This window comes from Takifugu rubripes, chromosome 22 (assembly GCF_901000725.2).
Source record: "Takifugu rubripes chromosome 22, fTakRub1.2, whole genome shotgun sequence".
Taxonomy (NCBI): domain Eukaryota; kingdom Metazoa; phylum Chordata; class Actinopteri; order Tetraodontiformes; family Tetraodontidae; genus Takifugu; species Takifugu rubripes.
The window spans coordinates 3,314,574-3,335,846 of NC_042306.1; the positions used below are offsets into that span (position 1 = coordinate 3,314,574).

At 49.6% G+C, this 21,273-nt stretch overlaps 2 protein-coding genes across 2 annotated transcripts; one reads left to right on the forward strand and one right to left on the reverse strand.

Moving 5' to 3' along the window:
* Window positions 1-216: 216 nt before the first annotated feature.
* Window positions 217-6,411, forward strand: vapal (VAMP (vesicle-associated membrane protein)-associated protein A, like). Its single transcript, XM_003975308.3, has 6 exons — window positions 217-372; window positions 3,050-3,202; window positions 3,277-3,380; window positions 4,874-4,954; window positions 5,248-5,439; window positions 5,515-6,411. Exons 1-6 carry the CDS (start codon window positions 315-317, stop codon window positions 5,674-5,676), a joined length of 750 nt encoding a protein of 249 aa, XP_003975357.1. The 5' UTR covers window positions 217-314; the 3' UTR covers window positions 5,677-6,411.
* A 924-nt stretch (window positions 6,412-7,335) lies between these two features.
* LOC101074977 (protein APCDD1) lies at window positions 7,336-16,612 on the reverse strand. Its single transcript, XM_003977243.3, has 5 exons — window positions 16,206-16,612; window positions 12,856-13,039; window positions 11,675-12,200; window positions 8,312-8,633; window positions 7,336-8,231 (listed from the first exon to the last, which is right to left on the reverse strand). Exons 1-5 carry the CDS (start codon window positions 16,243-16,245, stop codon window positions 7,765-7,767), a joined length of 1,539 nt encoding a protein of 512 aa, XP_003977292.2. The 5' UTR covers window positions 16,246-16,612; the 3' UTR covers window positions 7,336-7,764.
* Window positions 16,613-21,273: the final 4,661 nt, after the last annotated feature.

Here is a 21,273-nt window from a genome sequence, read left to right on the forward strand (position 1 = left end):
CCAGCTCAGAGTAAATCAGAGGACATAGAAATCACGTTTTATCAGATCTTATTTCCATAACCGATCATAACGCAACGTTTAAATAAAAGCACACCACAACCAAGGTCTTTAAATAAACCTTGAGTTTAAAGAGAAATGTGCTGGGTGTTATTTTAGTCTTTGAGCGGCGTGATTAAGTTAATTACCGAGTGGCGGGAGCGCGCGGCGCTCGCTCGCTCGCTGGCGCGTCCACGCAGCTGCGTCCGCGTTAGCTGGAATCTTGGGTCTCCACAGTTGTCAGTCTCTCCCCGGTGTTCACTCCGAGTCCATCTAAAATGTCAAAGTTAGATCAAGTCCTCATTCTTGACCCTCCGGTCGACCTCAAATTCAAAGGTAGGTCGATTCTTCTCCCGCCCAGCTGTCCGCCGAGTTGTGTCGGATAAATAGCTCCGAGAAAAATGTAACAATCTCCCGAGCGAACGCTGTTGCTAACTAGCTAGCTAGCAAGCGCCCACCGCCATTTTAAGTTAGCTCGGGAAGAGACGGGCCGTGGCCGGAGCCCCGCACTTTAGTGACGTGGATAGCCGGCGTGGCGAGCACCGTGACCGCTCGCCATTCGTGGACAGCTCACTTGCGACTCACAGCCCGAGGGTAGAGGAAGGTGGGACTGTCAGGTAGCGGCCAAGCTTGTGGGAGCAAGAAACGAGCCGCATCTTTCAAAGTGTCCGACTTTGGCAGCAGCGTGAGTTGTTGCTGTTGTGATTTTCTTTGCTAGTAGCTACTAGCTGATGCAAACTGTTGTGGCTTCACGTCCACGCACAGAACCCAGAGGTGACACGGAAGGAAAAAGTGTGGGGGGGGGGGGGGGGCAACTTTTTACCGACAAATGTGGCGTTTTGAGCGTCATTCGTGTCCGGCTGTCCGCGGAGCGCGGCCGGGGGAGTGCAGCAAACTTTGGGATCCATCCGCAGACGGAATCCTCAGAGAGATCTGCTCACCTGGGTTTCCCTGAATGAACCGGCCACGGATGCTCCGTCCTTTTCATGAGTAACCAGGCGCCTTTTCCACGTCGCGCCACGCACGGAGGTGTCCACGGTGATGTGGCACAGCTGGGGAAGACTTGATACTTTAAGGGTGATTCCGAGTTTCTCTGGGATTGGATCGTTTTTTTACATTTTAAATCTGTTGCTGTTGAAGTTCCGGAGGCTGGGACCGGGTAAACCGGGTTGCCACGGTAACCAGGTCTGGGTTTTGATGACCAGCAGTTGTTTGTTTGTTTGTTTGCTCCTTGCGTTGTTCTGGGTGGTCCACACCCTCCTCTCCTTGTCCACTTCTCGTCCAGGGGCTCCACTTAAAGCTCCTTTGGGGCTCCTCATCCTAAGGCTGGTTCTGGCCACCCTGTGGGGGAGACGGTGGCTCTTGTCCTGTTGGGTTTTTACCCAAAGCTGATGACCACAGGTGAGGTTCGGACCCTGGACTGACTGGAGAACCTCCGGCTGCTCCCGGAAGTTCTGTCCAGAAACAGAATTGGTGACGTCCGACGCTCCACTACAGGGATGGGATGGCCTGACCCCCTTCCAGTTCTCCACAACCAGGACGGAAACCACATTTTCCCTCCTCGGGTTCACCCGGGTTACTAACTCGGACCCCGGTTTGCCCTCCGATACCTGACGGGTGGTGCAGTTTAGGGTCTCTACGATGTCCGCACGAATGCCGTGGTTTGAATTCAGCTTCAGGATTCCCAGAAGCATTCCGAATGCGACGGGCCCCCTCCCGTGAGGAGAAACATGAGCAGATGGAAGATGACCACGGCTCCTCTGCTGTCACAGAGGCGAGGCTAAATCTGTCCGCGTGTATCCGAGCGCGGGTCCGCTTCAGAGCGTCTGCTGGGATTCCTCCATCAGGTTGGAGGGGGCAGCCCTCCTTTCCTCGCTGATTATTTTTAGAGTAGGAAACGGCCTCGGGGACCCTAACTCGGCATACGTGCAGCTGGAAGCGAGACGGTGCCAATGCGGTCGGAGCAACAGGCGACGTGGGTGTTGATTCGATGCTAGCTTTCATCCGCGGCCGCCTTTTCCTCGCTCTGAACGCAGGAGGCCTTTCAGAAGTGCTCCCGACACGTTTGCGAACAGCCACAAACCATCGGAACGTTCCCCGTTGGATCGCGTAACCGCTCCGAGTTAACGTTGCGACATTCCGCCCGTGCGACAAACACGGTTTTCCAAGTTTACCGAATCGTCTGCGACTCACCTGAGCCGGAAACGGCAAAACCAGCCAACACGTCGGCTCTGGGAGGGCGGATCCGCTCCAATCGGGTCACGCTTAGCTTCTTATCTCCCCGAGCACTTGAATGTATGCGCGCTTTGATAACTTGGGATTTAACGGGACTAAAACTTCCACTAGAGTCCCGATTAGTCAGTAATGCACCGGGATGCTTCATATGCTGGATAATATCACGATTAATCTACATATTGACATTATATTTCCTGTTAAATGTGAGTTCTATGGTTTCCAGTGCAGCGCACGTCACCCTACTGGACCAGTTGCCTGGTGCTGGTTTTGTTCCACAGCTTGATAGAATTTGACCTGAAACCAGGACTGTCTCCAGGTCTCTGAGAACCTGCGACATACCGGATGCACGTGAGCATCAGGTGCACGTGCGCTCTGGGGGAAACTGGTCATTTAATGGGCAGGCGAACCCACCGGTTCCACCCAGGGAGGTGGACCTCGGTCCATGGAAGGAGGGTGTGAGCAGAGGAGGCTGAGACGCTCCCATCGCGCTCCTGCTCGTGCACACGCGTCCGGATTTAAGGAACAGCTGCACGTTTTACTGTTTCTTCTCTATTTTATTGTGTTGCGTTCACTGGCGCCATCCCACCGTTGCCTTTGTTTTGAGCTTCGTGCCGCTCTGTGACAAATACTCAGCGTCGAGCTGTTTACGGCCTCGGTGATGTGGGCTGTTCACACGTGGGGCCTCACCGCCTCCCCCTCGCCGTGCCTGTCCTGGCAAAGGAAAGAGATTTCTGCTTGTGCGTGAGCCGTGAACCGTGTGTGTGTGTTTGTGCCGCAGGTCCTTTCACAGATGTAGTCACCACCAACCTTAAACTGAAGAACCCATCTGACAAAAGAGTAGGTTTCAAAGTGAAAACGACCGCACCGAGGAGGTACTGCGTCCGGCCCAACAGCGGCGTGATCGATCCCGGAGCCACCGTCGTCATTTCTGGTAACTGAAACGTGCACGTGTGGAGCTAGGATGGTTCTGTCCGTGTTTTGACGGTGTCCGTCTCTCATTCGCAGTCATGCTACAGCCCTTCGACTATGACCCCAACGAGAAAAACAAACATAAATTTATGGTACAGACGATTTTCGCTCCACCAAATGCTTCTGACATGGAATCATTGGTAAGCTTTTTTTTTTCTTAACTACTCCTGTTGGTTATTACGGCCTGTATTACAGACCGTGTAGACAAGGCCTAGTCAACAGGAGGCACGCGGGCCGGTTCTGGCCCACCAATGAACTCAGACTGGCCGGCCGGTGGGTCCAAAATACCACTATTTATTCTCTTTTTAGATATAGTTGATGCAAAACTTCTCCCACCCATAACTGCATAAACCGTTTGATCCTCAAGTTACCACCTGTTGATGAACAGGTCCAAGGACCCAGCTAAACTACCTTCGTCGTGCCGCTCTGCTATCGCAGGGTTCTGGAGGTAGCGAGCACGAGACCCGAGTCCGATCTCCAACGACCAGCTAGGTTTGGATAGTCAGCAGCAAGAAAAACTTTTAACAGCAAACGACGAGCATAGCGGCGCCAGCGCCACGTCGGGTCCAGCCGCCCATGCTCCGCTCTGAAGAGAGCGGCAGCGGCGGTCTGAGTAACGTGGACCCGTGATGTCGCGTATGGAGTCAATACTCCTGTCAGACACCAGCCGAGGAGGTTTGAGACGTTTATGAAGCTGCTAGACTGAAGAAAGCTCAACTTCTGTCCCCCGATGTGGACGAATCCACCGACAGCGTCGACACGGCTCAGCTTTGGCGGGGCACTCCTCCTGGTTAATACCACTGGAAGGACGCACCCCACCGCCTCATCCACCAGAGGGCGCCATGGGCGTGAATTAGTAGTGAGTTGAGGACAATTATGGACACAATTATAACTGTTAGGAACTCTCTGGGATCAACACACTCCTGGATCCAGTTTCTCTTACATAATTCCCTTAAAACGAATGCTCTGTTTCCACTTTCTAAAAGTGTGGCTCCTGTAAGAATATAGTTATTTATCCACGCTGTAGATGATGTGTTGTGTGCGCATCAGTGCAGAAATGGTTAAAACTTCTCAGTGGTTATTCTCTGTTGTGGGGATGATGTGGACTGTATCTTGATCGTCCAGCAGGGGGCAGCAACGACTGCTATTTGAACTCTGGTCACCTTCTGGCCTGTTTCCTGTGAAAAGCAGGATGGAGGATGTGTAAAGAACTATAGCTCTGATGGGTTTAAAGTGGACTTAATCTAATGAGCCAAAGTAACGCTCATCATTCACACTGTTTTTACCTAGCCATTGTGAGCATAATTAAATTGGGGTTCCCTTTTGGTGTTCTTAATCTTTAAAAATCAGATTAACAAAGCGGATGTCAATGAAAAGTGTGTTCATTTATTTTCATAAATACGCGCTCCAAACTTTGGGGGTGGGAATGGCGCTTAAGATCGTGTGCAGCCACGTTATTTGGGGACATGAAGTGAATTAATTTGTGGCCGTTTGAAATGTTGTTGAAAAATGTTCATCTGCACCGAGTCCTATTTTTTAAAGCCCATATATGCGTGCATGTGTCTGGATTGGATGCAGCTGCTGGCAGGGTGAGCTGATGAATAACATGCCCATTTTTTTCCTTCTTCACCAGTGGAAAGATGCAAAGCCGGATGATCTCATGGATTCCAAGCTGAGATGTGTCTTTGAGCTGCCCTCTGAAAATGATAAAGTGGTGAGTGAAAAAAGTGCCACTATGGCTCTTATAAAACTCTCTATGCTGCACAAATAAGTTCCCATTTCTTCACAAGCTTGAACTGTAATGTTTCATCTCATCTTTTAGTTTAACTCGTCCATCTTCCTTCTCTTTGAACCGGCTCCACTTTAAAGTCCAGTCTCTCAAAATGTGCTCCAATTAACGGCGCTACCACATTGAACTGCGCCGTATCGGTCCACGTGGGTTCGGACCCCACTCTGGAGGGGCCGTCCCGGGTCTCACGTCAGGGTTTGTTCTCTTCTGTTGAGCAGAACGATGTGGAGGCCAGCAAAGCAGCGGCGTTGCACTCTTCAGCCCTGAACTCCACAAAAGCCGACCCCACGGCGACCTCGGCGCCCGGCTCCGCCTCCCCGGAGGACGCGGAGTTGAAGAAAGTGCTGGAGAAGTGCAAGAGGCAGCAGGCCGAACTGGAGAAGCTGGCCGAGGAAAACCGACAACTAAAGGTTAAACCTCCAGCACCTCTCGCCTCTGCAGGCTTGTGTGTCCTTTCCCCTCACCCCCCCCTCCGTCTCCCGCAGGATGAGACCGTCAGAATGAGGAAGGCTCCCCGCTCGGACCACATGACGACAAATTCAACCAGCCTCCTGGGCCGAGACGCCAGCTCCGCCTCCCTGCCCTCCCTCCTCGTCGTCATAGCAGCCATCTTCATCGGATTCTTCCTAGGGAAGTTCATCTTGTAGACTGGGAGATGCATGCCAGTTGCGCCCCCCCCCCCCCCTCACCCTGACTCCAGAATGAAACAGGCCTGGAACAACCTCGAAGTCTCTGTGTGGACTTTGCCATATCATCGGTAGGGTGGCCTCCAGTGATCACATCTGTACAGCATCAGTCGAAGGCGTCACCTTTTTACGATCTCACACAGTTCATAGTTTGGAGAAAGGAGAGATAAAGTAACGGTTCCCCTTTCTTGTCTTCAGTTTGTTGATGGCTGGATGGTGCACGTAATGTGCCAGAACAATGGAAGTTCTATTACACACGTCGTCATAAAAGGTGCAAACAATCAAAAGGACGATTCTCTCTCTTCTTTCTTTTCCTTCTCTCCACTGATTCTCCTCTGTTTTTATTTGGGATGGGATGTTAGGTGTTGTGTAAATGTTGTTTTAAATCCTTTTTAAAGAAAAAAAACAAAGGACAGCCTTTCAACAGAAGACGTTTCTGGAATGCCTCTGAATTCAGTTTATCGAGTTTGTAATTTCAGCCGCTCGTCTCGGAATGATCGGATCCAGCTCTCCTTTCTGTCCTTTCCTTTTCTTCACTTCATCAAGGCAGATATTCTATTATTATTATTATTATAATTATTATTCAAGTGGTATCAGCATTCTGTGGCAAATATTGACTGAAATAAGTTCTCCATTCTTAAATTCCTGTTCCATGGTATTGAACATTAAAAACAAAAAAGAAAAAGATGTTTTCCGGACGGCTGTCTCCCTCTTTTCCATTAACACGGCATCAGCGTGCCGCTTCCCTCAGAACCGTATTTAAATCACTCTTGATGGCTTTTATTTCTTACTTGGCCAATAGTCACAGAAATGGATTTTTTTAAAGTGAGAAATTTCATCTTAAGATGGACTCATCTTTATTTATGACTGGAAAAATGAAGTGGTTTCTTCAGTTTCCGCCACTTAAGTGACGTCAGGGAGCGTTTAGCTTGCGGGAAAATACGGTGGCTGAATATTTTTGAGGTTGCCGCTACGACGTTTGCATGTTCCAACAACGGCTGCCCTCGTCACCGGGTCCCAAAACGACAGGACGGCCAAACGACAAAACCTCCTTTCACAAGATGCTTATTTTCCCCAAATGTGAAACCTGCAATCATTTTATTTCAGTGTAAAGGAGCCCGATTCACTGGCTGTTGGTGGACGGGGAAGTGTGGGAAAACTTGGAGTGTGTTTTGCCCTCTGCTCGGTCCTGGAGGGAGGCCGAGCTGTGCTCGTCTATATGGAGATGTGGTCGTAGAAATGAGGCCCCGTCACAGCAGCAAATGACCTCACAGTTCCTGCATTTTCCGCCCGTTTGTTTTGGGGTTTATTGGTCGACGGGAAACTGCAGAAACGGATGGTTATTTTTTTTCTCAACCCTCCCGTCTTCACAAGAACGCCCGTGAGGTGACCGGTTGTGCTTTTGAGGGGTGGTGGGTGGCAGTAGTGCAGTGTCTAAAGCACCAGGCTGCTAAGCAGAAGGTTCTCAGTTCAAGACCCACTGCAGACAAAACATGCGGCTCCAGGAGAACATGCCAGCACTCAGCAGCACCAAGCCCACTGGTGCAGTGTTGACAACAGACTGGGGGGGGCAGAGAAGGCAAAAACCCAAGTTATCAACACAGTTAAGTGTTTGTGGAAAATAAATGTTATTGATTATTGCCAGTGATGTTTATTGTATCCATAGTAACATTTAATGTGAAAGAAGTGACAGACACCTGCTGGTCACTTCACAACTCGGTATCTACAGGAACCAGACTAACCTAGTGACCAGTGAGCATCCTCCCACCAGGCTCATTAGTGATGAGAAAGACTTTGAAACACTAAAACTTGTGACTTTTGCAGTTATGACAGTATAAAACCTTGTCTGTGGGTGGAAATGGACACAACAGTCATTGGTTCCACTCTAAAGTGCAGTTTCTGTGGTGCAGCAGTGTTGAGTCTATGGTAGCTATGGCAACCATTCAGGCCACTGACTTTCAGCCCCTCACACAAGAAGGAAAAAGGTCAAATCTGCTCTCACTACACATCTGTTCTTGTCTTAAAGTGGACAAACGTCCAGGCGGGTCTCTAGCTCTGCCGCCAGATGAGCAGAGCCGTCAGGAGGCCGCTGAGCACCGCCGTGGCGTGCGGGAAGCCGCCGCCGCCGTGCCGTCCGGCGCAGTCATTGCGCCGCAGCAGAGACGCATCGCTGTCTTCTGTCCTGCTGTGGGACGACTGGTGGCTGCTTATTGAGCACTGGACCAGAGGCGTCTGGTAGGAGGTGGCCCGCTTCTCTGGCTGGTCCGGGCTGGATCCGTCGCTCGGCCTCTGCCCGTTGTACAGCAGGTACCGCCCGTGGGCGTCCTGCTCCATGCGGAAGAGCTCGTACTCTGTGTGGGGGAGTCGAATCCCCAGGGCCACGCAGCCGTTGGTCACAGTGACGTCCTGCTCCAACCCCACCTGCCAGGACCCCTGCACCCCACACTCGTTGCTGTTGAAGACGTTGAGCAGGGAGGTGGTGGCCACGTCCATGGGCGTTACCCTCATGTGGTTCACTAGACGAGGACGAGAGAGCGAAGGGTCGGTGCTAAACTGTGTCTGAATCCTCAAACAAATCGGCAGCAAGCACGGTTACCTTTGAAGACGAACTCTGTCCCTCCCATCACCCGGGTGGAGTGGAGGCCTCTGCTGTAGCGTCCCCGGGCGTATATGGTGAAGGTGGGGTGTTTGCAGACGGGGTCAGAGTAGTGGTAGTAGAGGCCCTCCCACGTGTGGTTGTTGTCGTGGAAGATGAAGTGGCGGGTGAGGAAGAGGACCTCGGGGCGGACCTCGCAGCGCTGGCTCACCCACTGACCGTAGAGCCCCACGGTCAGGTCGGCCCGCGGCGGCAGGATGGGGGGGTGGAACTCGTCCGAGCGGTAGATGATGCGGCAGACGATGCAACCGTGGTCGTGGTTCTGGAGGGGAAACGGGAAACGGGATTTTAGGAGGCTGAATAAACGTTCGAGTCACTTTCAGGTCTCCGACGAGCCGATTCGTAGATAACAAGACGATTATCACAACTGGTTTAAGCTCGGAGGAGGAGCAACCACAGACGTTAAAAAGCTGTGATTGTGTTCCATTTATTGAGTCCTTCGCGTCGCTGAAACGAAGCAGCTGTCCAGCTGTGAACGTTCCGTGTTCCGACAGCGCCGAGAGATTTTTCGATTGGACGTCGCTCTGTCGTAGATTCTGGCATCTGCTCAGAGGTTAAAGAGGGAGGAAAAAAAGCCCAACTTCCTCCGGTCTGAACCTCTGGACTGCTGGAAGCCAGACAAGGTTCTGGCATTTTCTCAGGCCGATCGCATCATCTGGCTGTAGAACCCAGATGTCAGGTCGAATTTATGCTAACAACAGCTGGATGCGAAGGTCTGAGGATGGTCAAAGATTTAGACGTCTCACAGCCAGTCATTTTCCAACCAGTTTTCCCCCCCCCACTCCATCAGGATGAGCTCAGCCCCAGAACCACCTCAGAGTCAGAGGTCAGTGGGAAGCGGAGTGCCCCGAGTATCCAGCCATGTGCACGAGAGACAGAAATGTATTCATTGCTTCTATATATGTATTTTACAGGTATAGTACCAGTAAATGAAAGCAAGGCGCTGGGGGTGGGGGAGGGGGGGGGGGGGGGGGGGGTGCTGTGTTACATGTTCCAGATCTCCAATAAAACTGACTGTGGAAGTCTCGTCTTGGTGTGCACGTTGAGGGGAATCGGACTGATCTGATAACAGCATCGGTGACATGAGGTCGTCATTAAACCAGTCGCGACACTGGTAACTGACCCAGCGGAAGGGAGCAAAAAATGAATTTAAAAGTCCAGCAGCAGCGCAGTTCTGTGCTGCTGCTGGACTTTTAAATTCATTTGGAGTCCAGAAAAGTTGTTTTAAACCACGTAAGACTAAAGGAATTCTGTCATCTTGTTCAGTGCAGCAGGAACAAGCTGAACTTTTCATTCAAATCTGCTGCGCGGCTCATGAGATCCACCCAGTGTAACCACGGATCATCCCAGCGGCACCAGCAAATGTTCTGCTCCCAAATCAGCTCTGGCTTTAGCCCCTCAGATGAACCCAAACGACATTCACCCAGAGAGAAGCTCAACAAACGGTCACATTAATACCTGGTGTTGCCCTAAGCCACTTCTGCTGTCACCTGATGTCCCCTGTGGCCCCAAACTGACCAAAGCTGGACAATTAGTCAACAATCACTACTAATAGTTCCATTCTTACCCCAGCAGGGATCCAGTCAACCCGAGTTCTGCCCTTTTTCCAAACTAAATTCACCTACTGAAGCTGATGTCAACAGGAAGAAGCTTCTAACATCTCAGGCATCTTTTAGGGAGCATAAACAAATCATTAAAGCCGATTGTTGCTCCTCGTTTTGACAGGGACCCAAACCTGTCCCTGTGCAGCAGGACGCGACCCAACACCATCTTCAACCAGTAAAACCACACAAACGTGCTTCAAAACGACCCGGTGGTTCCGTACCTCCTCGGTCAGACGTCATTCGGTGTTCACGTCCGTCGATACAGAACTCGTAGCAACTCTCATCACTCGGGACTTTAACGATTTCCTCCGGTATCGAGGGGAACAACAACAACGCGGCGCTCTGAGATGCGGGCGTGTGGTCGTTGGCACGCTTCCAACGCCTGCACGATCCTCAGAAACCTTCGCGTTGATCTCTGAAAACGACGGGACGCGTTTCTGTGGAAGAGAGGCGCTTAAAGAGAGCGCTCCCAGTCCCCCCTCCCCCCCGTAAACCTGCTGATTGTTTAGACAGGAGACCCGAGCAGGATCGGACTGTGATCCCTGCAGAGTGTGACAGTGAAAACATCACTCAGGGGTCTCAGTCAGCAGGACGGCGGCTGTTCCGCAGTGTAAATAGAGAAGTTACATCCTGCAGGCAGAGGGGAGCAGAGCAAAAGATGCTTTCTCATGGCTGGATGGGCTCGACCGGCGGCGGGGTTGAACAGATAAAGACCAGACTGCTGTTATTCTTGGATGCCTGGATGTTGCAGATTGTATGAAAAGTTGGCAGAAGGGTCCAAAAACGTCCCGTCCAGGGGTTTCACACACGTTCAGGATTCAGCGAGTTATTTAGTGGTCACTCCGACACCTCTTTAACCAAAAGAAATTGGACTTGTCTCCCAGGTGACCTCACAGATCTCACAGCTATGCAGCCATTCGTGCCTGAAAGAGGAGCGGAGCAGCTCTGAGGTTCGGTCCAGGAGGATTCTGCTGTGTGTGGTCGCAGCAGGAGATGTGTTCAGAACTCTCCACCTCCAGCCTGGACAGGCCTTCCAACACAGACCAAACAAAGAGGATCCGTCCTTTACTTGTTTCTAAATACCCGGTGATAAGATCTCCCATAGAAAACAAGTTACTCGAGACCTCTACAGATAAGACTTTTCAGATGCTCTATTATCTGTGGTTCAAGTTCAAAGATAAACTGTTTCATTGAGCAAAGTTTGACCAGTTTCTAATGTCAACAGCCTCATGATGATGATATTCGAGGTCTACAGCGCTTCACCACCGTATATTTGTGCCAACTGCTGGCACCTACATCTTCACCTCCTTTATGATCACTTCATTTGACTTAACACCTGATTGGTGGATTCCTGCAGTAAAAATGGGCATCGTCAGAGTCACGTGGGCATCGTCATGTGGACGGATTGACAGGCTCAAAAGAGCGTTTAAGGGAATTAGCAGCATGAAATAAAACACGGTTACCATGACGACCCCAACAGCAAACATCCTTACAAAGAAAACAATGTGAACAGCAAAGACGTAGGGAGCGCTTTCAAAAGGGAGGGACAGCCCAAAACCAGTCTAAGTGCGTCATCAGAATTGTCCCAGCTCCGTCTCAGCCAAAGGAGACGCCTTTTGCCTCAGAATCTTCAGAATCACATTCACCAGTGTTTTAAACCTCAGCGCGTCCACGTTCAGAGCAAGACAGACAGTCGTACCTTTGCATTTTGCAGAGCCATCTGGTAGCTGGAGGGCTTGTAGTAGAGCCTCTGGGACGGCTCCGTGTGGACGTCCCCCAGGAACAGCTCCTCCACCAGGTGATCCAGGTTGTGTTGCAGGTGCTGCTTTTCCACCCTCAGCAGCTGCAGCTCGTGCATAGCGAAGTTGAGCTCCTTGGAACAGTCGAAGCCGTCCTCCTCGCTCCACAGCGCGTAGATGCCGTTCACTTCCCAGGGGCCCTTCACAGCCCCTCTGCAGCTGCGGTTGAACCTTTGACTCAGCTCTTTGGCCACGGCAGCAGTGTGACAGACTATCTGGACGCGGTGAAGGTGGTACTCTGCCTCCGTGCCGCCGCGGACAATCCAGGAGGCCTGGCGTAGCCGCAGTCGACCCCGGATGACCAGAGTGTAGGTGGGCTTGGTGCAGTGGTTGTCCTCATAGTAGAACTGGTGAGCCTGGAAGGTGTTGTTGGAGTAGAAGCTGTAGGAACGTGTGAGGAACTCTGGTCCCGGTCTCACCTCACAGCTGCAACAGAGAACACACAAGCGTTCGGGAAAACAGTTATAGTTAGAAAGAGAAAACAAGGAGAAGCAACCTCAGAGGATCGTTTACGGTTGCTGGTTAAACATTCCAACCAGCGTCGTTGCCATAGCAGAGACTGGGACGCTGCTGCGTGGCCAAAATCTAGCCAGACAAGTCAGCAGCTGCATGGAAGAAAGAGGGCAGCTTCAGGCAGCTGTTGCTGCTCTGATGCCGCCTCGGTCTCAGAGTAAACGGCGTGGACACAGTCAGACCGTGCGGCAGATCAATCACAGCCTGCTCCTCAAACCCAGGTGACACTGACTGACCATCTCAACAGGGAACTACTACTTCTTCTTCGCTCCTCCTCATCCACGCAGAGTACTTAGAAAGATAATTGGATTTAAATGAATGGATTTACAACAAAAAACAGATCATGAAAAACACCTGTTCTGCTGTGCTCATCGGCTCCACGGTTCATAGCTTGCAGGAACCGTTTTCAGCTGACATGAGGGTCTTGTTTCAGTGGAACTAATTATTCCTGAAGGCCCATTCTTAGTGAGATGCAATAATGAGGAACGGGGCTAAACCTGCCGTTCAAACTCTGTTCTCAAAACTTAAACGGGGGCTCCTTTAGCCAAGTCTGCCATGCAGCGTTTACCTGGTGGACACCCAGTGGCCCTCTACCACAGGAGGCATCTGCACGGTGATCCGGGCTCCGTTGTGGAGGTGTTTCAGCATGTGTTGGCACTGGGAGTCTTTGGGCAACGGACCATCGTTATTCTCCAGCGGGTGTCGACCGGACCGACCATCAGAGTAACGGTGAAAGGAAGCTTCAGCCCAGCCTGTGGACACGATAACCACAAAGGTTCCATTAGTCCTGGGATCACTCTGGTCAGCACCAGCTAAATAACTTCAGCCTTGACTCTAAATAATCAAGACGTATTTGCTTAGATCTGTGTTCTGATAATACTCCACCTGAAACACACAATGCAACATGTATATTTTGGATTTTTGAAGTGTATTCTTTGTACTGTTTAATGCTTTGAAATGCACGTGTGGTGGCCTCTGAGCTATAAAACACAAGAGGATGAGAGAAGCAACAAAGAAAGAGTCCAATGAACAGAAGGAAGCACCACAAAGACCAGAAAAGGAAGAACAAAAGCTCTGTTTAGTTATTTTAACACCCAGCCGGGCAGTAATATGTGAGCTGAGGCTTGAGGGTGAATCACCACATCACAGCGTCCCTCAGTGGGACAGTGGACAGTCGGGGGCTGTGATCCACTGGCTCAGTTGCGGCGCTGCGCTGGCAGGACTTGTGTCAAAAGCCAGATCAGAGAAAGGCTTCACTGTTGCTGTGTGTGTGTGTGTGTGTGAGGACGTGTGTTTATGTGTGTGTGTGTTTGCTACAAAGTGAGAACAACAGGGCATTTTTTAAAAATGAGGACATTGGGCCTCCCGAGTTCAGACTCAGTTCTATTGGTGAAGTTAAAACTGGATTTGGTTCATGTTTCAGGTTCCTTGAAAACGCCCATTTGCCTCCTCGGGTCCCCGATGCAGGTCCAGCTTCTGCACCGGCTCCTCCCCTCTGGGTATCAAACTGCGGTGAGAAGAAGCGTGCAACACACTGTCCTGCCGTGCACTCAAACGTACGGCGGCGCTCCAACAGTGGGAGGGGTCCGATACGCACGTCCAGCCGTCCCAAAGACAGCCACAAGGGTTCTATCGGATAATAAAAACTAATGATGATAAAGCAAACACATGCGTAGCGGCTGGGACAGTTCCTCGTACTGTATTTTCCACATAAGATGGCTTCTCCAGCCCTGTTAAACTAAATATTGGACTTGAGGACTCAGCAGCCAATAAAATAAAAGCTTCACCAACAGACTGGGGTGTAAAAGGTCTGCATCACATCCTGACCGTTCTTTACGATATGAATAATTAGTCCATCATTAACATACACGAGGGAGCAGTTCAACCCTTCGTTACTGTCATAATCAGGGTCCAGAACCCTCAGTGTCGTGTTCCCAAACTGTCTTTCCGTCCAAATCAAAGTGCCCACTACGCTCCCAGAATCCCAGACCACAGAGACCAGTTCCAGTTGGCGCCATCCCACTGATGAGGTAAGTGCACTGGGACCCCTGACAAGCTGAGGAAGTGCACGTGGTTTACGGGGGGAAAACATGGCAGAGCGGAGACACAAAAAGTGGCCCGTTTGTGTCATCAGCCGGCTGTGACCCAACACAAAACAGAACCTACACAGATCAATTCTGCCCAGCTGAATAAGTTAGTGGGCATCAAGCCCACGTGGACGTGCACAAATTTACAGCCATTTAGGATCTGGACATCATGTCACGGTATAAAATGTGTCTCGTGGTCTCTCTAGAAGTGTGACACTCCCCCTCAATCAACACTTGCAATCTTTGGGCTCAAGACAGTTAGTGGTGACTCGCGGCTACGTTACCTCAGTCATTTTTAGAAATGGAACCACGCTAGTCGCTACGTTCCATATTCAAACATGCGCCTAACGCCCGCCTTTCAAAAACCAAGAACTAGTCTGCATCTAACGCTAATACGGGGTCACCAGGACAACGACCCCGCTGGGCTGTTAGCATTTCCCCGTAAAACGGAGCGCCGAGTCTCTGATTGTCGTCCTCCTGGAGGAATGAATGCTGACACAGTTTCAGGTGGCTTGAAATGAAGAGTCAAGCGCGTTAAGCTCTGGCACGCACGTCTGAATACGTCGCCGTAGTCGTCCGCACCGACGTTACCCTCACAGTTGCCGAGCAAACGACCAGCAGCCGCAGGCATCGTGAGTGACCTCACAGATCTTAACTCACTGATCCGTAATGGCGATTTCCTGTTGCTGCGGCAGATCTGACACGTGTGTGCAGGCGTGTTATGGCGAAGAACATCATCTGGTGCTCGCTCCACGCCCTGCAGACGGGAAATTGCCCTGCACGGATTACATTTGCAGTGATGTCATGTAAAAGTTCGCAGACTTTCCAGTTTGGTTTCCCTGTTAAATGTTCCCGACACACACTCGTTCCTCTGCCTCCTTTCCTTTTATTCTCGTCTCCTTTCACGCCGCTCTCCATTTTCTGTGCGACATCCGCAGCAAGTCGGCAGAAAAGGCCGATGGAGAACTGCGCCGCCTGCACTCACATCTGATGTTTTGGTTACTGGGGGATTTATTTTCTGCTCCAGATGATGCCAGTGAGATGCTGGACAGGGCAGCAGTTCCCTCCGGTCCAATCCATCCAAACTTATTGCTAAATCATTTTTAAAAACACTGTTTTTGGACCCCACCTCTGCGTAGATACCGCGGCTCTTTTCATAACTCGATCAGCTGAGATCAGGGAAAGATTGTGTCGCGGTTGAGCAGAAGCCAGATGAATTCTGAGCAGGTTTAACAAAGACTCCCTCTGCAATCATGACACAATAGTCTGGGCAGATTGTTCTTTCATTGGCATGAGAAGCCGCAGTAATGCACCGCTAAATTGTGCGTTACATCCACCCAGACACACTTGGGGAGAAGTGGATAAGTGGAAAAGATCTTTCATCTCAACCCGGTCATTTGAAGTCACAGCCAAACATCGCCTTCCAATGTCGCTGGCAGCAGATGGATCAGGTCAGCTGCTGGCCCATAATCCTCTGCTGCTCTGATAGGGGTTTTCATCAGGAAAGGACCCTTTAAGTGGCTCTTAACTCACCCAAAGTGCTTTCATCTGTTCAGCTGCCCCAGGAAGGTTTTTAAGCACTTCCAAACATTGTTAATCATTGAAATGGATTTGTTTGGAAAAAAAGACCCCAAAATATAGAAACCTATATTATTGAGCACAAGCACTTGCATGAGCTTTAACAGGTGTGCTGAGGTAAAAGACCCACTACCCAAACATTCATTGAAATGAAGATCAGCTTAAAAGGTTTTGCACATGGTTTCCTTTAAAACCGCATTAATGTGGACGCAAACGTCCACATTTGCCACCAAACCTCATCAAAATCTCTTACCCAATAAAGCAGCCAGGAGCAGCGAGGATGATGGCCCCATTCCGTACTTTGTGACGCCTGAACCGAGCCTTCACACTGGCAAGTTCGGGAGTTTCTTTACGCAGCGTCCTCGATTATTCCGACACAAATCCGCACGCTGTGTATCCAGGGGGTGGAAGACACACTCCTGTGATCTTCGAGCATCATAGGGAACGCACTTGAGCTTCAAACGAAGAATAACCGCCTCGCTGTGGCCGAGGGTTGATATGAAATCCACCCGGTTTCGAGCGTGTTGGTCGCAAGAGACGTTCAAGCTCCGTCGGCAATCGCAGACGCGAAGCAAATTTTACGCACGCCCTCCGTGCGCCCCGCAACAGAGGAGCGTTTTTACGGGACTGGATTCAAGACCTCCCGCCTCTGGATGAGATTTTATGGGCGTGGAACACCGTCCCGAGGTTTTCTGCAAAAAAAAAAGAAAAAAGAAAAAACGAAAAGAAGAATGAATTCAGGGAAACAAAGCTTTCCAAATATCCTTATTGTACTTTATTGTTGATTAAAAAAAATCTTTTTTTTTCTGTTCTCGAAGAATCTATGAAAGTAACTAAAATAAGAAAATCAAGAATGGATGCAGGAGAAGGCTAGAAGAAGACATGGAATTAATAAATGTAATGACCCGGGGAACCTTCCACAGGTGGAGGGAAGCGTGGATTCAATAATATTACAACAGATTCTGCAAGCAAATATAATATAATATTAAAATATAATGTTAAAAAAACAAACAAAAAGCTGAAACTGAAGAGGAAATTTCTACAGTGACCTTAAACGCACCTCAACATCCTCGGAGGAAACCTCATTTAGGCCCTCAGAAGAGAGGAGAATGGAGAAGAATCCCCTTAAACAAGCTGGTCGACAAAAACGTTTAAAAACGATGATACCGACCAGAGGGGGCGCTACTGACTACGGCTCCTTTTCTGATTGAGTTTAAAATACAAAGGAAATCTAAAACTTAATCCTGTTTGAGCTGCACACACACACACACACACACACACACACACATACAAGCCTGGTCCTGCTCAAGGTTTATTACTGTTCCGGTAAAAGGGAGTTTTGTTAACTCAAATTTTTGTTAACTTTGTTTTTCAGACGCAATATAAATAAAGTTGAATTGAACTGAATTGAATGCAGCCTGACCCCGTCTCTAAGGAAAGTGGGATCCCAGGAGAAAGCCTCCTACCTGGAGGAGAGAAACCCCTGTTGGACCGGGGGGCCCCTCAAGGACTGGATTTGGGCCCCCCTGGTTCCAGGGTCATGATCTGGTTTTTAGTTTAGAGTTGGGTCACACTGATCATATCTGTAAAATCACGCCAGCCACATTTTCCTGTCAAGTTGCCCCAACGTTGACAGAAAGCTTGTTTGACTCGAAGAACTTCAGAACAACAGATTCAATGGGATCGATTTGAGGAAATCCCTAAAAGTTTCTACGCATCTGTTTAGACTCACGACGGACCATTTGAGACTTTTATTCCCTAAAACGTCCCAATTCCGCCCCACAACAAAGCGCCAGTTGTCCGTACATCACAAAATGAAAAAGGGTCTCAAAACTTTGATGTATGTACATTTTTTTTGGTACCATTTTTTGCAGTGTAAAGTTTGGCTGTCCACGCTTTCATGTGCTGATCCAATAATCCTCCAGCCCGTATTCGGTAGAGCAGCCGAGGGAGTCCAAATTAATTTCTATTGTCTGCCGTCTTAACCGTCATGGCTGCCTCCTTCTATATGCTCTGTGGTATTTGCTCTCTTCCCACTAATCCTGGATCCATGCTCTGGGATAATGACTCTCTCTCTCTCTCTCTCCCTCTCGGTTCCCTCTATTCACATCCGGAAAAGTCATAGATCCGGACAAATAGTATGAAGGGATTTGCAAGAAGGCCGGAAGGGGTCGATAATAAGAGGTCTGTGTAGAGGCGAAACCGGGAGGCAGGGAGGTGAAAATGGGAGGATTGTTCTGGTGTCTTGATCCCTCCATTGTCCCGGGTGGTGAATCAAAGCTTCACTGCACCCTTTCTGTGTCACTGGTCTATCACAGGTGCAAAGAAAGGAGAACGGGCCACTTAAACCAGTCCGAACTGGCGCTCCTTCCTACGTAGCTTTGGTAATAACCGAAAATCGCATCCCATAAAGATGTGTGAATACAAAGCTTGTTGTTCTCCGTTTCCACCACTTGCTTTTCCAACATGCCTTTCACATTAAGTGTTTATCATCAGTGTCTCTAACATGTCAAAGTAGATAAATGTGAGCTGGGACATTTCAAAGTCGCTGCCTCTGGTTCTGATTAAGGCTGTGTTCTGATGAGCCGGGTCACCGGGCTGTTTTCTCTTCGCCTCTTTCTTCCCCGTCTCCCTGCGGAGGTTTGTGTCATTTTTACGGAAGGGCTCCTAATGACGGAATGTGAAAGAAACGGGGAATGATTTAACTCATTTGGCCTGTGTGGATGCTAATAGCTGCGTTTGGTTCCTCATTTCTCTAAATCTCATATACGGGGGTGTTGGTGACACATTCAGCTGCGTTGGATCAGTCGCTGCTTGTGCTGACGCCGCTGAAATGGGAGCTTTTAAAACTGAAGAGACCAGGCTGTTGTTCGATAGGTCAAAACATGCGGCGCTAAGAGAAACGGAGGCGCAGGACGTTCCCGGTCATGCCAGGAAGTGTGGAGCTCTCAGCATCCTGCGGTTCGCTGAGCTGGCAGCAGTTGCAACGCTTTTTTTGCTCTGATACAACCAAAACCTGGCAGCTGTTCATTTACACATCCTGCAACGTCTGTTCGGGTGAACAGGCCGACGGTTAGCATTTAGCATTGCTATCCACCCTCCTTTTATGTTTACTCCTCAATGTTTCTTCCCAGTCGGTCCATTGTTGTTTTGCTGGCCCCCCCCCATAGTCACTATCAATCCCAAAGTGAACAAAAATAAAAATGGACAAGAGGACACAATTCCCATTTCCTGGACTGAGCCTGGTGGGGGGGGGGACTGGCAAGGGGGAGGCAGTGCTGGTTTATATATGAAGGCTAGAAACTCAATATGAATGTGGTCGACATCTGTTGCTGTTGCAGAGAATATTGAAACGGAACGTCTAAATAAATCCAGACCACAAGTAGGAACGAGGGATCAGAGGGATTCTTTCTGATTTGGGGTAATGACCAGTGTGTTAAACAACTTCTGGGGTCAATTATTACCCCCCCCCCCCCAAAAAAAAAAAAAGATTTAGAAAAAACATAATTAAAATGAACATGCTGGGAATTTAAACTAAATCCAGTATGTATTTGTCCTCTAAATCTGCTGCTGCCCCTCTGTCTGTGCGAGGTGACGCTAATCCCAGTGTAAATACCGGAGCGCCGCTGTGGAAACGCCCCAGTCAGACCAGTAAGGATCAAACATGGAAGCCTCTTGTTTTCTGCCAAGGATTGTTCACTGCAGGTGATTTCCAGGGCCGCTGACGCTGCGGACGGCAAATTGCAACATAGAAAAACAACATGAGGACAAAAATGGAAAGTAGAGGAGACGTTTAATTACTGGCAGACAAAAAAGATCAAAGCCGTAAATTCACAGAAATCCATGATTCAGCTCAACCCTCTGTGTGCGTCTGCTCCGACTTCTGAGAGCTGCACTGTTGCTCCACCATGTTGGGTCCGGATTCTTGTGGTTTGCGTGTTTGCCGTCCTCTGACTGGACCCCGTTTGTCCGCCGTGGTGCCAGCTGCCTGGTGAAAACACTGGCTGGTCTGAAAGCATGACGCGCCGCATGAAGCCGGGGACGTGCAGCCAACTCGAGCAACGGTCCGTCGGGCCAAGAGCATCAGCAGAGCCATAAATACAGGGCAGGGATTCTGGAGCAGCGTCAGGTGCTGTTGAGACGGGCACAGAAGCCAGAACCCCTCCGATGCCAACAACATGCTTGTTCAGAGGATGTGAAACTCGAGGAACCGCTTTTGTTCACGTCATTCCAGAATTATTGGACACTTTTCCTCTGCTGCTCCAAGCGTCTCAAATGTTCAGATATTTACCGCTGTCTTCCCACCACTCTGGTGCTGAACTGGCTCCACGCCGAGACTCATTTGAAAAGACTCTTATTTTTCCTCACTGGGAGGTTTTCGCCCAAGCTGAACTCTTCCCAGAGCCCAAACACTCCAGGTTACTGTGCTGCTGCAGGACAATTGTCTCCATGGCAACGCTTCTGGGCCCATCGGTGGATTGAACCAAGTTCGGAGGCGACAGGAACCGAGCAACCTACCAAACAAACAAGACACTTTGTTAGAGGTTATCCAGCTAGAGCCCGTGGAAAACGGAACAAAGAAGCATTTTGGGATGGAAGTGAAGGATGTTTAGTCAGATGTAGTCCAGTATTGGCCGTAAAGGCCTTTATTGATTTATTTCTATTCATTTCATCTGTTTTTAGTGATTCCCTGCTTGTTTGTAATGTGACTTGAAGGGTTTTGTCTTACAAGCTCGGTCTCAAATGTTCAGGTTTATTTACATTTTATAGTAGAATTATAGTCTTATATTGAGGTAATAGCAACAACATAATGGGTTTTTTTGTGCTTTTCTCTTGTGAGCAGATCATGAAATAAATAAGTACGAGTTCTGCTGAAGGGCGTGCATCAAGTCGGACTCGGGGGGGTTCGTTTTATTTCTGTCCAAGCGGTTTTTCCCTGGGTGTCAACAGGCAGCTGCGCGCATCAAAGCCTGAGGAGGAGGAACAGAGCGGATAGATGCTTCCTGAGGATCCAGCTGCTCTGAAGGTTCTGACGGGGGAAGTGGAGGAACACAGGAAAACAGTTTATTATCACCCTTTGAAGTCATGGAAGATTCTTTCACTTTGCCTGTTTGGACAGCTGATCAATATTTTTATTTGAGATCCCTCTTTGGCTCTGAAACTGGATTCTAGAAGCTCTTCGATCTCAAGATGACACGTTTGTGTTGTTGAAGCTGATGTGCGGCTCCATATATTTACAGTTTGATCAATTTAAACCCTCCTTGAAACAACTCAAATCAAGTTAAAATTTCACGAAAGCAGTTTTAAACATCAGCAAAGTC

Bases quoted from the DNA above. Each gene is read 5' to 3' on its own strand.
- vapal (XM_003975308.3), top strand. From the start codon at position 315: ATGTCAAAGTTAGATCAAGTCCTCATTCTTGACCCTCCGGTCGACCTC. The intron at 3,381-4,873 runs GTAAGCTTTTTT...CTTCTTCACCAG, and splicing joins CTTCTGACATGGAATCATTG to TGGAAAGATGCAAAGCCGGA. The intron at 5,440-5,514 runs GTTAAACCTCCA...CGTCTCCCGCAG, and splicing joins AGGAAAACCGACAACTAAAG to GATGAGACCGTCAGAATGAG.
- LOC101074977 (XM_003977243.3), bottom strand. From the start codon at position 16,245: ATGGGGCCATCATCCTCGCTGCTCCTGGCTGCTTTATTGG. The intron at 13,040-16,205 runs GTAAGAGATTTT...TCGTGTCCACAG, and splicing joins GCTCCTGGCTGCTTTATTGG to GCTGGGCTGAAGCTTCCTTT. The intron at 12,201-12,855 runs GTAAACGCTGCA...TCTCTGTTGCAG, and splicing joins GGCCACTGGGTGTCCACCAG to CTGTGAGGTGAGACCGGGAC.